This window comes from Myotis brandtii, unplaced genomic scaffold (genome assembly GCF_000412655.1).
Source record: "Myotis brandtii unplaced genomic scaffold, ASM41265v1 scaffold312, whole genome shotgun sequence".
NCBI lineage: Eukaryota > Metazoa > Chordata > Mammalia > Chiroptera > Vespertilionidae > Myotis > Myotis brandtii.
In genome coordinates, this window is record NW_005361955.1 from 4521185 (window position 1) to 4537206 (window position 16022).

The window sequence follows — 16022 nt, forward strand, 5'->3', positions numbered from 1 at the left end:
AAGGACAGGGGTCAGTCAGTCTCTGCAGAGAAGGTGTAACTACTGAGACAGGAGAGAGGTTAGGGACCTTGGAACTAGGCAACTTGGTTTAGAGTCAGGCCAAGTCACTTCTGAGGCACCAGTGTCCCCTTCTGTGCCTGGAGCCCTGGCATCCTAGGGCCCCTGTGCCTCTCTCTGGGTGTTTCCTAAAGGAACCCTAGCCATATGGTTCTCCTTGCTGGGGCTGATGGCCTTCAGTGTGAAAGGGACAGCAGAGCCTCCTGGTATGACTGGGTGGTGTTAAAGCTCATCTTCTGGTCCAGGCCAGTTGGGCTAGGTGGATAGAGCATCAGTCCTCGGACAGAAGAGTCCCAGATTCGATTCCAGTACCTCAGTTGCAGGCTCCATCCCTGGTCCTGGTCAGGGCATGTGTGGAGGCAACCAATCTCTATCTCTCCCTCTCCCTTCCACACTCTCTCTCTCTAAAAATCAATGGAAAAATATCCTGGGGTGAGGATGCACACACACACACCCACACACACACACACACACACTAGCTCATCTTCTGGAGCCAAATGGCCTGGGTTCAAATCCCATACTAACTGTGTGAATGTAAACAAATTATTTAACCTCTCTATGCCTCAGTTTCCTGGGGAAATTATAAGATTATTGTGAGGATGAAGTGAGTTTTAAATGGAATATGCTTAGCACAGTGCCAGGCACATAATCAGCATGTGGTACAATCAGTGTTATCTTTATTCAGCAACAAAATATCCAGTAAATAAATAGACAGCAGAGACATCAGGGCTACAGAGGGAAAAGGTCCTGCTCAAAGTCACACACCCAGTTAGTGGCAAAGCCAACTTGCAGGTACCCTAAACACAGCTGTTGAGTAGGGTGTCTTGGTCTTATGAAGGAAGCCCTAGGGTCCAGAGGATCTGATTCAGAGCCAGAGGCTAACAGCCATTGGGGGCAAAGGGACTCTTGGGGACCGCCCTTCTAGGCCCAAGGAAGCCTGAACAGAGGCGGAGGCTGCTCAGTCCAGGGCAGAAATCCAGCCTCTGCCACACTAGGCTGGGAAAGCTGGACTGCAGGACATCCTAAACCTGCAGGAGGAGACGGGCAGGAAGGACCTGCAGTGTCTTCCCCGATCTTTGGTTGGTAAACAAGCCTGGCCTGGGGAAATAAGACCTGAGTAAGGCTGTCTTTCCCCCTCAATGAAGACACCAATTCTTCTGTGTCTTGCTCTCTGATGGAGGTGGTGGGCTCTCTGAGAGTGAGAGACACAGCTAAGTCATCTATGGCCCCTGGCTTAGGCTCTTAGGAAGTACTGGTTGGGTAGGTGAGGTAAGCGAATTGATTGGTGAATAAATGTGTGTGTGTGTGTGTGTGTGTGTGTGTGTGTGTGTGTGTGTGTGTGAAAGAGAGAGAGAGAGAGAGGAGAGAGAGAGGATGGGGATGGATGGATAGATGGATGGGATGGGTGGATGTGGGTGGGTCGGTGGGATGGAAGGGTGGATGAATGGATGAGTGGATGGATGGATGGATGGATGGATGGATGGATGGATGAATATGTAGGTGATGGATGGATGAATATGAACTAATAAGAAGCTCAGGACATGACTGATATTTCTTCTTCTACTTTCCTGTTCTTGTGGTAGAAAACGGTAGGAGTTAGGCCTAGTCCCAGTCCCATGGTCAACACTAGTGCTTTCTCAGCACCTCCAGCTTATTGAGTTGATTTCTTCTGCAACTGCCCTGAGCTCTCTAGCCTGCATTGATGCAGATTTCTCCCAATTAGCTAGTGCCTTTTATTCTTTCAAAAAAAAGTACAGTAGACGAATATTTGCAAGGATAGGTTGTGTGAGTGTCATCTACATGGATTCACAGACCTTGTAGACCACCTGGTCCAGCCCCCTCACTTTACTCTGAGGCCCAGGAATGGAAGGACTTTTGCCAAGCCACCCATGGGTTAGTGGAGTTAGAACCCAAATGTCCTGACCCCTAGTCCAGGAAGTGATGGTTAAGAGCTTTGGCTCTGAAGTCCATTAGACCAGGATTTAAACTCCAAGCTCCAAAAATCACTGAGTGTGACCTTGGCAAGTTACTTAACCTCTTCAAGCCTCTGTTTTCCAGTCTGTAAGCTAATATAAATAATCACTAACATTCACTTAGCCAGGCTCAATGCTGTGTGCTTACACCATCTTGCCTTGTACCACAGCCCCATCTTTAATCCATAGTTCTGCACACTGAAGCTGGGAGGAGTTATAAAACGTGCCCAGAGTCCCAGAGCAGATAAGAGGCTGAGCCAGGACTAGAACTCGGGTCTATGAGATCTAGAGCCAGTGCACCCCACCACTTCCTGCCCAACTCACCTGGCTGCACCTTTGCCTTAAGGCAGTTCCAGGGCTGCTGTGAAGATCAGATGAGAAATCTGTGTGGAGCTCCCAGCACTTGGTCCATACCGATTCTTACTCTTACCGCCTCTGTGATTCTTTCTGAGACTTACCCTCTGTAGTTTGCTTTGCCAGCCACTGTCTTGCTTTACCCTCCACACCCATTCCAGGTAATCAGGCAAATATGAGCATTCGCATCTTGCAGCTTAAAAAACTGAGATGCACAAACATCAAGTAACCTAACCACCAATTGACAGAGTTGGGCCCAGAGAATTCTGGAGGAGTTTACCAAGTGGGCAAAGGGGCATAGCCCTGCAAAGGCCCAGAGACCTGAAGATGTATGGCTTATTCGGAAAATGTGGGGGCCTGTCGCCAGGGCATGTCTCTCTCTAGGCTGGAATAATGAGAGGTGAGGCTGGAAGGGGTGGGGGGAGCTAGGGAGCAGCAGATAAGCCCTTAGTAAGTGTTCAGAACCACTCCAGACATGAGTGGAGGGTGATAGGAGGGCCAGGGCTGTTGGTAGGGAGCCCAGGAGGGCCCTCCAGAGGCCCATCCTCAACCCCAATCCTTCTGAGGATGGCAGCAGCTTTTTTCTTTCCACTCTTATTTCTAATCGTTAGGAACTGAACTTGCCCTCAGAGAAAAGCTGCATGAGTCATCTTCTTGGCAGAAATTGCTTCCCTGTCTCAGAAATCCTGGCACCCGCTCCGATTTCCTTTGCCATCACCGACTCTTTGAACATCAAGACTTCTACCAGCTTCTTCTCTTCGCCCGGCTGCTTCTGAGAGCACAGCTGAGCGTTAGAGGGAGATAACTCCTTGCTCAGACTTCCGAGGCACAGGTGCTTTCTTGGAAAAACATTCTCCTTTTCTACCCACATTTATTCTGTGTACTGAGACCACCTAAGTGACCTCTAATTTCATATTTTATGAGTCCTCTTTAAAGTAGGTTGACACTACTGTTAACATTTGAATTATTAACCTGAGGTCGGGTGCTTGTGAAGCTAAGTTGTTGGAAAGTTATGGCATATTTCTGAAAACATAAACTCTTCAGAGAAAGGAAGACCTCCCTGGAGCCCTGGGAGTGCTCTGAGGGAAGGAGCAGGAAGCACTTTCCTGGCAGGATGGTTTTCCTGAATAAATAAGCCACCTTCACCCCGTTAGAAACCCAGGTCCTCGGCATACCCGTCCCTACGCTGAGATGGCTACCCAGCCCAGAGAGCCCCAGTCACCCCCAGAAGGTGAGAACACGTTTAAGAGAGAGGAGGTAGTGACTCTGGGAAACAGAGAGACAACTCTTGAACCATATCTCTTGGCTCAACTGAATATTTGAATGAGCCTCAAAGTCCCCCAGTCAAGCCATGTTCTGAGACTGGCTCTGGCCAAGCAAGGGGTGCCAGAGGCATGGAAGACTCTGGAAATGACTTTGCAGGGCAGTAAGATGGCAAGGTGGGGTGGGGAGTGGAGGTCTGGTATACAAAATGGCAGGGCCTCTGCATTGAGTTCAGCAACTGTTTGGGGCTGTATGTTGTTTTTTGATTTTGGTTTTGGTTTTGGTTTGATCATTGTTGTTTTGTTTTGTTTTGTTTTGTTTTGTTTTGTGTTTTGGTTTTGGTTTGATCGTTGTTGTTTTTTTGTTTTGTTTTGTTTTGCAAACACCATCTCTGGGAGAAGAGTTTAAAGCAAATAACCCCAGTGGGGGAATTCCAATTTTTAACAGAGCTGTTAATCCCTACATCTTACCCCCTCAACCTATACACACACATAACACAACACACCACATATACTCACTACACATACACACCACACACACAAATACATCCATATGCAGATACCACACACTATATGCATATACAACACAACACATACATAGATCACACCACACACATACACCAATGTCCACACACCTACACACAGTATACTACACACAGACACATACCACACACATCACATACATAAACAATACACCATAGACACACCACACACACATATGCACAATGTATTGGTGAGCTTGAGAGGATCCCCAAAGACTTTGCTTTCCCCAGGGTTTTAGCCTGTCCCATCCATCACCCTGGACGCCGCACCCACCTTCTCGGGGAAGCCCCTGTGGCTCGCTGGCTCAGTCCTGCCACCTCATGCTCCTCAGGGGGCCTGGCACCTGAGAATCTTCTGAGGAGGTAGGCCTTTACATGACCATTCTAGAGGCAAAAATTCTGACGAAATTCCATCCCATCTGGCCTCCCATGGGCAGCAGCCCACACACAAACACAAAAGTATCCATTTATTCATTGGTTATCACACAGTGGAAGGCAGAAATAAGCAAGACAGGCACACACAAACACCCCATTCTCCAACCAGTTACCTAGTCAATGAGCAAATGCTAGTGCAGAGAGGCAGGGCTGCTGGGAGAGCATGTGCCGAGGGCTCAGAGCCAGAACACCTGGGGGCAAATCCTAGCTCCGCTGCTTACTGGCAGGGTGACCTCACTTCTCTGGGCCTCCAGGTGGACAACTGTAAAGTGGGAATAACAGCAGCCTGCCTCCCACAACCAGATGATGCACGTGAGGAGCTTAATAAAGTGGTGAGCAGAGTCGGTATTCAAAAAATGGTCCCTGCTGCTGCTGTGGAGGCTGGCTGGGCCACCTGGTGCCGGGAGCCAGTGGCTGTCTTCGATGGGTGAGGAGGCAAGGCCACCAGACACAGCCAGTGAGCAGAGAGGCGTTTTCAGATGGACTCAGAAGCAGCATGGTGTTGCAGTTGCTGCTGTTTATCATGCTACTATTGTTGGGTTGTTGGGCGGGGGGGGATTTTTTAGGGCTTTTTAAAATTGTGGTAAAATATACTTAACATAAAATAGTATCATCTTAATTGTTTTTAAGTGTACAGTTCAGTGGTATTAAGTAGATTCACATTGTAACCATCACCACCATCCATCCCAGAACTTTTCATCTCCCAGACTGAAGCTCTGCCCATCAAATACTAACTCCCTATTTCTCCCTCCCCACAGCCCCTGGCAACCACCATTCTACTTTCTATTTCTATGGATTTGACTACTCTGGGTACCATATAAGTGGGATTATACAGTATCTTTCCTTTGTGACTGGCTTATTTTTTCACTTATCGTAATGTCCTCAGATTTATCCATGTTGTAGCCTGTGTCAGAACTCCCTTCCTTTTTAAGGCTGAATAGTATTGCCTTGTATGTGTAAACCAAATTTTCTTTATCCATTTATCTGTCAATGGACACTTAGGTTGTTTCCACCTTTTGGCTATTGTGAATAATGCTGCTATGAACATGTGTGTACAAATATCTCTTCAAGTCCCTGCTTTCAGTTCTTCCGGGTATATACCCAGAAGTAGAACTGCTGGATCCTAGGGTAATTCCACGTTTAATTTTTTAAGGAACCACCATACTGCTTTTCAAAGCAGCTGCACCATTTTCATTCCCACCCACAGCGTACAGGGTTGCAGTTTCTCCATATTCTTATCAACACTTGTTTTCTGTCTTATTGTTTGTAGTAGCTACCCTAATGATTGTGAGGTGGTACATGCCAGCTACATTTTTTAATCTCAATTTTGCAGATGTTATTTATAACTTGTAGCTCTTTAAGTCATCATTTCTTGATCTTGGATGTATTTACTCCCAAGTATCCCAAAACAGGAACATGAATTGTCCTCTCAAAGTTATAGCTGTGGCTGCACCAAACACTCCTAAAGGGCTCAGCGCCCACACAGGGAACCTGCACAGGGAGTCAGGAGGCTTGGGAAAGCCCCAGGCCTATCCTCAGCAGGTCTGTGACCATGAAAAAGTCACTTCCCTCCTGGGCCTGCTTCCTGTCCAAGACGGAATAATACCCACACCTTACCTCCCTACAGTATTGGAGCCCTGGGGATAAAAAGCCTCCTGGAAAGTCTACAGCAATAGCAAAACCTCTGGGTTTGTCAAGATTTAAAAAGCCAAAAGAGAAAAGGGTGGGCCTCTGATTCTTAGTAATGCATGTAGGCAATTTCAGAGCTCAAGTTCATGGAAACAAATTGAATTATGTTGAATTATGGGGGAGGCAGCTCTGCCATTTGCAACCATGGATTGTTTGAGATCCTTTTAGAGGAAAATTAAAATATTTCACAGAGGGTAATAAAATGTCGGGTGTTTTGTAGGCATAATTGCTCAGCTCTCTTGGGCAAATAAGTAATTAGGCATTTTTATTTAAATCCTCTGTGTCGTCATTTTCTTTTATTAGTGGAGGGGGAAAGAAACTATAGTGGAAAATACATAAAATTCTGGAAATCACCAGAAGGTTAATTATAAAATTGTTTTAAGAATAAAATAAAAAGTAAATAAATATATAAATTTTAAAAGCACAACATAACAGCATTCTGCAGAGACAAAGGAGAGGGCTTAGCATTTATTTTCCCGAACATCAGAAATGGAAAGCTGTATCAAAGATTCCTTTGCTTTCACAGCAAATCCCACCAAAGAGCTTGGCAGGGGGAACCCTTCCAAGGAGATGGAGCCAGCATGGCATGGGAGCAGGAAGGGTGTCCTGAGCCTCGTTTCCACGCGCACAGCCCTGCCTTGCCCTGCCGTCCCTCACCCTGATCCGCTTGATGGGCAGGGTTGATTTTTATCTCAGCTAGAGATCGTCTGCTCCAGTCTCTCCATTTACAGATGAGAAACTGAGGGTGAGGGGTTGGAGTCCAAGGCTCAGTCCTCCTTATGACTCCTGAGTCTCAGGATGGTCAAGTTATCAATGCCCATGACCCCACAGGTCTCGGGTCAGCTCCCCAGCCTAAGCCCTAAGTGTAGAAGTGAGGGGAGGCAAGACACGTGTCTAATTGTTGCCTGTCATCCACATACTGGTCCATGTTAGCATCTTCTAGAGTCCACCTTCCAGTCTAGGCTGCTCTTTTAAGCAATAAGAGGAAGAATGAGGAAGAGGATGCAGAGGGTTTATGTGCAAGGCCAGTCTGAGACCCATGAAAAGCCACTAATGGTATGGGGGAGGGGATACTCGAGCATGTTCATAGGTAGTTATTCCTCTTCAAATTCTCTCTAAGGTTTGGGTTTATCTGCGGTGGCTTTTACCACTCCCAAAGCCACCGCCACCTGAGTAGCTACATGTTAATTTTGTACAAATAATATGAGTGGTCATATGCACATGTGTGTGAGTTGTGGGGGAAGTGAGTTTGCCTGCAAATAGGAACTTCCCACAGCTTTCTGCTAATCCCACAAGTGCCCAAGGAGGTGCCTTGTTCTAACCTGTTAACCTACACCTCCCCCACCAGAGTGGTCTGCATTGAGCCATCCAGCAAACAATTAGTAAGTGCCTACAGTATACTGAGCTCTGTGCTGGCCCTAGGAACCCACAGGGAAAAGAATACAACTCCTTTATACAGGGCAATTTTCAAAGAGAGAGAGATTTCAGCTGGCCCTTAAAGGACCAGGAGGCGTTTGCCTGGCAGGGAAGGGAAGAAACAGCAGGGGTGCAGATACAGAGGCATGAAGCGGCCCAGTTCAGGCAGCCACTGCAAAAGTGAGAGGGGCTGAGGATGTGGTCGGTGGTTCGCTGATAGTCTTGGGTCAGAGGCTGTGGTGTTCATGCAGCCCAGCACCTGGGCTGGAGGGCCAGCCCTTCGCCGGTGCCAAATGCTGGAGAAAAGGAAAAAGGAGGGAGCAGGAGAATGGAGAAGTGAATTGTGGTTTATCACAGAATTGAATTCATAGAGCAGTTAAAACTAGCACAATAAACACAGATGACTCTCAAAAATGTAATGGTACATGAGTAAAGCAAGAAGCTTTCAACATGCAAAATAGCGTTACACATACACACACACACATACATACATTAGGTTAAACTACATGAAATTGCCAATGTTTGACCATTTTGACCTACAAAAATAACATTTCATTTGGTTGCACCTGGTGGACAGCTTCAAGCCACACCAGATTACAACTCTCCCACCTCCATGTGTGACACATTCAAGGGGTGGACTCAGCAGGCACCAAAACCTTACTGAAGCAAGTCTTGCTCCATAGGGTTAATTCTTGCACAGCAGCTCCTCCACTGTAGTCATAGCTGGTCCTCACATCCAATCAGCCTGGTGGTCAATCCCTCCCAGTGACATGCCAACAGCAATCAAGGCTCAACTATAGCAGGACAGTATATACAGCCCACACAGGGGAGACTGCACCACCAGCCCTACAGGATACTGCTATGTAAGATCACTCTACCAAGCCCAGGAGACATAGCAGTTCTACCTAATACCTAGAAACAAATACAGAGAGGCAGCCAAAATGAGGAGATAAAGAAACAGGTCCCAAATGAAAAAAGGGGAGGAATATCCAGAAAAAAAGAATGAAGTGAAATGGAAGCAAGCAAACCACCAGATATAGAGTTCAAAACAACAGTTTTAAGGATGCTCACGGAACTTAGTGAGAACGTCAACAGCATAAAAAAGGACATGGAAACTATACAAAAGAACCTGTCAGAAATGAAAAATATACTAACTGAAGTGAAGAATAAATTACAGGGAATCAACAGTAGAGTAGATGAAGCAGAGAATCAAATCGGTGATTTGGGATATAAGGAAGCAGAAAACACCTAATCCAAACAGCAAAAAGAAAAAATAATTCAAAAAAATGAGCATAGCAGAAGGAGCCTCTGGGACAACTTCAAGTGTACCAACATTCACATCATGGAGTGCCAGAAGGAGAAGTGAGAGAGCAAGAAATTGAAAACCTATTTGAAAAAATAATGACAGAAAACTTCCCTAACCTAGAGAAAGAACTAGACCAGTGATGGCGAACCTATGACACGCGTGTCAGAGGTGACACGCGAACTCATTTTTTTGGTTGATTTTTCTTTGTTAAATGGTATTTAAATATATAAAAATAAATATCAAAAATATAAGTCTTTGTTTTACTATGGTTGCAAATATCAAAAAATTTCTATATATGACACGGCACCAGAGTTAAGTTAGGGTTTTTCAAAATGCTGACACACCGAGCTCAAAAGGTTCGCCATCATTGAACTAGACATACAAATCCAGGAAGTGCAGAGTCCAAAATAAGATGAACCCAAAGAAGCCCACACCAAGAAATATCATAATTAAAATGCGTTTTCCTGCCAGCTTAAGTTAAAGACAAAGAGAGAATCTTAAAGGCAGCAAGAGAAAAACAGTTACCTACAAGAGAGCTTCTATAAGACTATTAGCTGATTTCTCAACAGAAACTTTGCAGGTCAGAAAGGATTGGTACAAAATATTCAAAGAAATAAACAGCAAGGATCTACAACCAAGATCATTCTACCCAGCTAAGCTATGTATAATTTAGAATCAAAGGACAGAAAAAGAGCTTCCCAGAGAAGAAAAAGCTAAAGGAGTTCATCACCACCAAACCAGTATTACAAGAACTTTTAAAGGGTCTTCTTTAAGAAAAAGAAAAAAATTAAAAATATAAATAATAAATGACCTTGTGACAGCATGGATGAACCTAGGGGGTATTATGCTAAGTGAAATAAGTCAGTCATAGAAAGACAAATACCATATTATTTCACTTATATGTGGAATCTAAAAAGCAATATAAACAAACAAAACAGAAACAGACTCACAGATGCAGAGAACAGACTGATGGTTGGCAGACAAGAGGGCGGGTGGTTAGGGGTCTGGGTGAAAAAGGTGAAGGAATTGACAAGCACAGACAGTTACAAAATAGTCATGGGGATGGAAAGTACAGCATAGGGAATATAGTCAATAATATAGTAATAACTATGTATGGCGCCAATTGTGTACTGGAAATATCAGAGGGAACAATATGATTGTCTAACCACTATGCTGTACACCTGAAACTTATACAAATAATATTGAATGTAAACTGTAATTGAAAAAAAAAATTAAGAATTTTTAAAATTTCTTATGTGGTTCTGGGTGCAACCAGGATCACGGGTCTACACGAATACCAGCCTGACTTACTTGCATCAGAACAAAAGAGAGCTACTGGATGTTCCCAGGGAGCAGGGAGGTAAGGAGTGACATTGCTACTGAATGCGAGACAGGCAGGGTAGAGGCAGGAGGAAACCTTTATGGTCAAGTCCCATGACTGCTCTATACTGGTCAGGATCAATACCTATTGGAAAGTGCTGTGAGCTGAATTGTGTCCCCCTAAATTCATATGCTGAAGTTCTAACTCCTAGTACCTCAAAATGTGACTGTATTTGGAAATAGGGTCTTTAAAGAGGTGCTGAGGGTGAGCGCTCATCCAATGACTGGTGTCCTTATAAGGAGAGGCGATTAGGACATGGACGTTTATAGAGGGAAGGGCATGTGAAGACATGGGAGAAGATAGCCATCTATAAGCCAAGGAGAGAGGCCTCAGGGGAAAGCAATCCTGCTGACACATTGATCTCAGACTTCTGGCCTCCAGAACTGTGGGAAAATAAACTTTTGTTGTTTAAGAAAAAAAAAAGACATACAAGGTAATGAGTAATGCTAAATTTAAGAGAAGGTTCTTTCTGGAACAAGGAATGGATTATGCCAATGGAAAGAGATACACGGGGGGGATGCAATTTTATCTGTATTGTTTTCCTTCTTAAAAAAGAAAAATCTGAAGAAGAAAAGAAGGCATAATGCTAAGGTTTTTATTTTTTTCTATCACTTTTTATGTTTGAAATAGCTTGTAATTTTTTTTTAAGTTGATCTTGCATAACTCCTTGCACCCGGAGCCAGGATTGTGTCTGGGATGCAGAGAGCTGAGGGTTCAGGGGAAGGCAAAGGGCTCCCAGAGCCTGGCCCCCACCCCTCAGACCACAGAGGCAACCCCCTGTGAAACCCCCCACCTCTGTCTTCACAGCCCCCAGAGAAGGAGGGCGCACTGCCTCGGCAGGTGGGCAACAAGACCGAGTGCGGCCTGCTGGGCTTCGTGCTGGACCTGAAGCAGGACTACGATGCCGTGCGCAGCCAGATGCCGGAGGAGAAGCTATACAAAGTGTACACGTTCAACTCTGTGCGCAAGTCCATGAGCACAGTCATCAAGCTGCCGGACGAGAGCTTCCGCATGTACAGCAAGGGCGCGTCTGAGATCGTGCTCAAGAAGTAAGTGGCACAACCAGTGGGCCATGGTTCGGGGAGCCAGGGACCATGGGTGTCACAGCTCCAGCTGTCCAGCCAGAGGAGCCATCTGGCACCCAGAGGCTCAGAGAGGGCCCTGCCCACCTCCAGGTCCCTTGCCCAGTGCTTTTTCCACTATTTCCTCTTTAAAATTTCTATCGAGAGTCCTCCTCCACCTCCTCCTCTCTTAGTAGGAAGTTCTACACATTATCACTGTTAGATCCCTCTTATTTCACTTCCCTTAGAATAGAGTTGGTTGATGGTAGTGATTTTCACTGTCAGCCAGTCTCCTCTAACTCCAGGTACCAGATCTAAGCCTAGAGAACTAGGCAAGTTACTTCCTGACTCTGGACCTCAGTTTCCCCACTTGTACCTTGAAAGGATTGGTCTAGCCTAGTGGTTCTGAACCCTGGCTACACCCTAGAATCACCCCAGGGAGCTTTTAAGAAACCATTGATTCCTGGAATTACCCCAGACAAACTGAACTGAAACTTCTGGAGTAAGGCTCACACATGGGTATTTATTTATTGTGTCCCCCGTGCCATTCTAATGTGCAAGCAGGGTCAAGAACCACTAGCCTAAGTTTTATACCCTTTAAAAGCCATTTTAGCTGTGGAACTATTTTTTCAGATGAATCTTGTGAATATAAAACAGATAAAAGTAAACCTGCTCTTGCTGAGTACGCTGGGGCAGATATTACAAGGAGGCTGCCTGATTTCTTGTTGGTGGTTCCTATTTCATCCCTGCCTGGGGCCCATGGGATGTACCAGCCCTGGAGCCTTATGGGGGATGGGCTGGACAGGCATTGGATGTCCCACCACAGCCAGCTGGACATCACTGGGGAGAAGGAGGTGACCTTGAGCCAGTCAGAGAAAAGATCCTGGGCCCTTGGCTGGACCTTACCCATCTCCATCCCACCCTCCCCCAGGTGCTGCAAAATCCTCAACGGGTCAGGTGAGCCCCGGGTCTTCCGGCCCCGTGACCGGGATGAGATGGTGAAGAAGGTGATCGAGCCTATGGCCTGTGATGGGCTCCGCACCATCTGTGTGGCCTACCGCGACTTCCCCAGCAGCCCCGAGCCTGACTGGGATAATGAGAACGATATCCTGAACGACCTCACTTGCATCTGTGTGGTGGGCATTGAGGACCCTGTGCGGCCTGAGGTAGGCCCCCCCACCAGCAGATCAGGGAAAAGGGTTGAGACTAGGAGTCCAGCCAGCTGGGTGACCTGGCATAAGTCACCTCACCTCTCTGAGCCTCAGTTACTCTGTGACACACCTAGGGTCTTCTTACCTTCTCTTAGACATTCAGACTCATCAGACCAGCATAGGCCAAACTTGGCATTGATCTGCTCAGGTTTTAAGGCGGAATCCACACCATGCCGGCAATCCTGGAGCCGTCCACCCAGCCATTCAAGACCTTCCACTGGCCCCTCAAGGGATAGGCGTGAGTGCTGCCCTGTTTTAGAAGCCTCCTGCTCCACAGGAGCCAGGACCTCCTATAACAAATTCATAGGCCTAGATTCCTAGGTCCATGAAAAGGAGATGGCCAGTAACAAAAGTCACCAGACTCAGGACAACCCCAAGTGTGGTATTCCCGTCAGCATCTAGAGTTCTCTCCGTCCAGATCCAGTTTACCAATTAGTTCACACTCGCCAGCTTGCCTAGGGTCACAGCCGACAGTCTACCTTGATCAGGTTTCCAGAGGGACAGACCTAGAAAGTTAACAGAAGGTCAGATTCTCAAGCTGAAGGGTAGGGGAATGATGACAGCACAACCTTCCCCATGAGGATGGAGGAAGTTGATGTACCAAGTTCATCTAATGCGGTGCTCAGCTTACAGTAGGTCTTCAGTCTCCTTTAGCTGAATCTGAGCCAAGAATTCAGGGCTGAGGGTTTGCAGGGTCGGGAAGGATGGGATGTGGGTGGTTAGTCAGGCTGCCCAGGCCAGCGAGAGGCTGTGGGGAGAGGAGAGAGCTACCTCAAGTCTCCAAAACACTGATGTGGACAGGCAGAGGAGTCACTTACCCTGAGGGGCCCAGAGGGCAGAGCCTAGGACACCAGGCAAGGAGAGAGGGGCCAGCCTCTCCTTCCTCCCAGGACTAACACAGCCTGGGGTCTAGACCCGATTTCCTGGCCAGGCCCCAGCTGGGTCCAGGTGGCCACTGCTGTAGGATTGGTGACAGTGCTCCAGGGCCCACCCTCCTCCATCAGTGGCAACTTCCATCTTCCCCACTTGCCCTGACTATTTTCTGGGGCCTCTGGGCATTCCCTGCTCCTCTTAGAGCCTCTGGGCATTCCCTGCTCCTTTTCAAGGGAAAGGGGTAGACAAGATGCTCACCAAGTTTCCAGCCCCAATGATGATTCCAAAGACCAAAAGAAACAAGAAGGTCACAGACATGGACTTTCACGTTTAGGCAGCAGGAAGAGGGATCAAGAGTGTGAGCTCAGGCATCAGACAGACCTGGGATCCTGAGCCCTAGCATTACTGGCTGCGGTGACCTGGGACCAGTTACATAACCTCTCTGAGCCTCCGTTTCCTCATTGTAAATGGGATAATAGTATTCTGCACACTCGCGTTCACACACACACACACACACACACACACACACACACACACGGATACTGAAATCACCAAATCATGTACATACAGGCAATAGGAAAGGTGGCACAAGATAGGTGGTCCATTAATGTGGATCCCCTTCTTTTCTGCCCCTCCCCAATAGATTCATTATTCTGGATCTAATGACACATAACAGCCCCTAATACAGAGCCTCGCTTGCAGAAGATGCTCGATAAGTGTTTGTGAAAGGAATGAATGAGAATGGATAGGACTTGAACCCCAATCTTCTAACACTGTGCCTGGTGTTCATCTTACACACTCACACACACACACACACACACACACACACACAGGCCTCCTCACTCCCACCCAGAGCCTAAAACTGCAAAGACAACTAGTGCCCTGGTGCTTACACCAGAGCCCATATGCGTTTTCCTGCAGACCGCATCTCTCCCTGGACAGACAGGACGTTTTTTCAGCCCCGCTATAGGATGCCTGCTCATTACCAGCTGCTAATGGGTTCAGGCTTCACCGTGATGTGTTATCTCCTCACAAGCCCTGGAGACTTGTCCCTGCACAGCACATGAGGCTGGCCTGCAGCTCCCCTGTCCTTCCCATCCCCAGGACCCCACTCCAGCCCCACATGCCCAGAGCTCCTGGCTCATCACCCTGCCTCAAAACACCCCTGGGGTGGGTGGAAAGTAGCCATGAGTGCAATGATAAGAAATGTATCTTATGTCATGACTCAGCAAACACACATGCTTAACTGAAATAAGAATCTCACAAAGTCATGTAATGCACTTAAGTATTTCTTATTCTCTTGTATTTCTTTCTTTTTTAAATTCTGGTCACCACCCATTAAACTGACTTCACATTCCACTAAAGAGGCAGGGGGGCGACTCAAGGTTTGCACTGCTGATCTAGTCCAAACACTTCCCCACACCCCCAATATGCAGATAAAAACACTGAGCCCAAACAGGGAGAGTGACATTCCCAAAGTCTCTCCTTGTAAGTGGCCGAGTGAATTCAGATTAGAACAGGTTTTCTGTCTTCCTGCCCCAGGACCTTCTCCTGGGTGCCATAAAAAAGAAAAGGCACCCTAACCGGTTTGGCTCAGTGGATAGAGCTTCGGCCTGCGAACTGAAGGGTCCCAGGTTCGATTCTCGTAAGGGCATGTACCTTGGTTGTGGTCACATCCCCAGTAGGGAGTGTGCAGGAGACAGCTGATTGATGTTTCTCTCTCATCGATGTTTCTAACTCTCTATCCCTCTCCCTTTCTCTCTGTAAAAAAATCAATAAAATATAGTTTAAAAAGAAAAGAAAAGGCAAGCACCTCAGGAGGGTGAGGAGAGGAGAGAAGATTCCTGAGAAGGGCTGAACTGGGTTCCTGGCATTTTCTGTTGACAGTATGATCGTCCAGAGACGTGGCTGCAGGCTCAGGCTGTGGGAGGGGTTGCTGCCCCACTCAGCAGGACTTGGGTGCACTTTCATCCTGGAGGCCTCTACAGTAAAGAAAGTGGGCCTGGGTCCAAGCCCCAACCCTGCCACTGACAAGCCACTTCCCCTCTCTGTGCCTCAGTCTCCTCCTCTGTAAAATGGGAGGTTGGCCCAGGTGCCCCTCAGGTTGCTTCCAAGCTCTGACATTCTGAGCCAGCTGACTGGAAGGCTTACCTTCACCCCTTTCTTCTCTCCCTTCAGTCAGCACATCCCTGTTGGTGATCTCTCTCACCTTGGCTCACCCCCAGGATGTAGATTTAGAAGTTGTAAATTGTGTTAGAGCGCAGCAACTTACTGAAGTGACAATAGCAGTCAAGGGACATGGGTTCTAATTCTGTGCTGCCACTCCTTCACAGAAGACCTCCGTGCGTCTTTTCCCTGGGCCTTAGTTTCCCCATCTAAACAATGAGAAAGTTGGACATTCACAGTAGGAGTTACTGATGACACTACTCGAAGGTATAAAGCTCTTACCTGTTGATTCAGCA

At 47.0% G+C, this 16022-nt stretch overlaps 1 protein-coding gene across 10 annotated transcripts in view; it reads left to right on the top strand.

The window, feature by feature from the left end:
* ATP2B2 (ATPase, Ca++ transporting, plasma membrane 2) overlaps window positions 1-16022 on the top strand; it is a 296412-nt gene that overhangs the window by 250029 nt on the left and 30361 nt on the right. For all 10 annotated transcript variants that reach the window (XM_005870061.2, XM_005870062.2, XM_014542750.1 and 7 more), the window contains 2 exons: window positions 11223-11464; window positions 12408-12642. In XM_005870061.2, the coding sequence (XP_005870123.1) occupies window positions 11223-11464; window positions 12408-12642 (477 nt within the window). The remainder of the gene's footprint in view (window positions 1-11222; window positions 11465-12407; window positions 12643-16022) is intronic.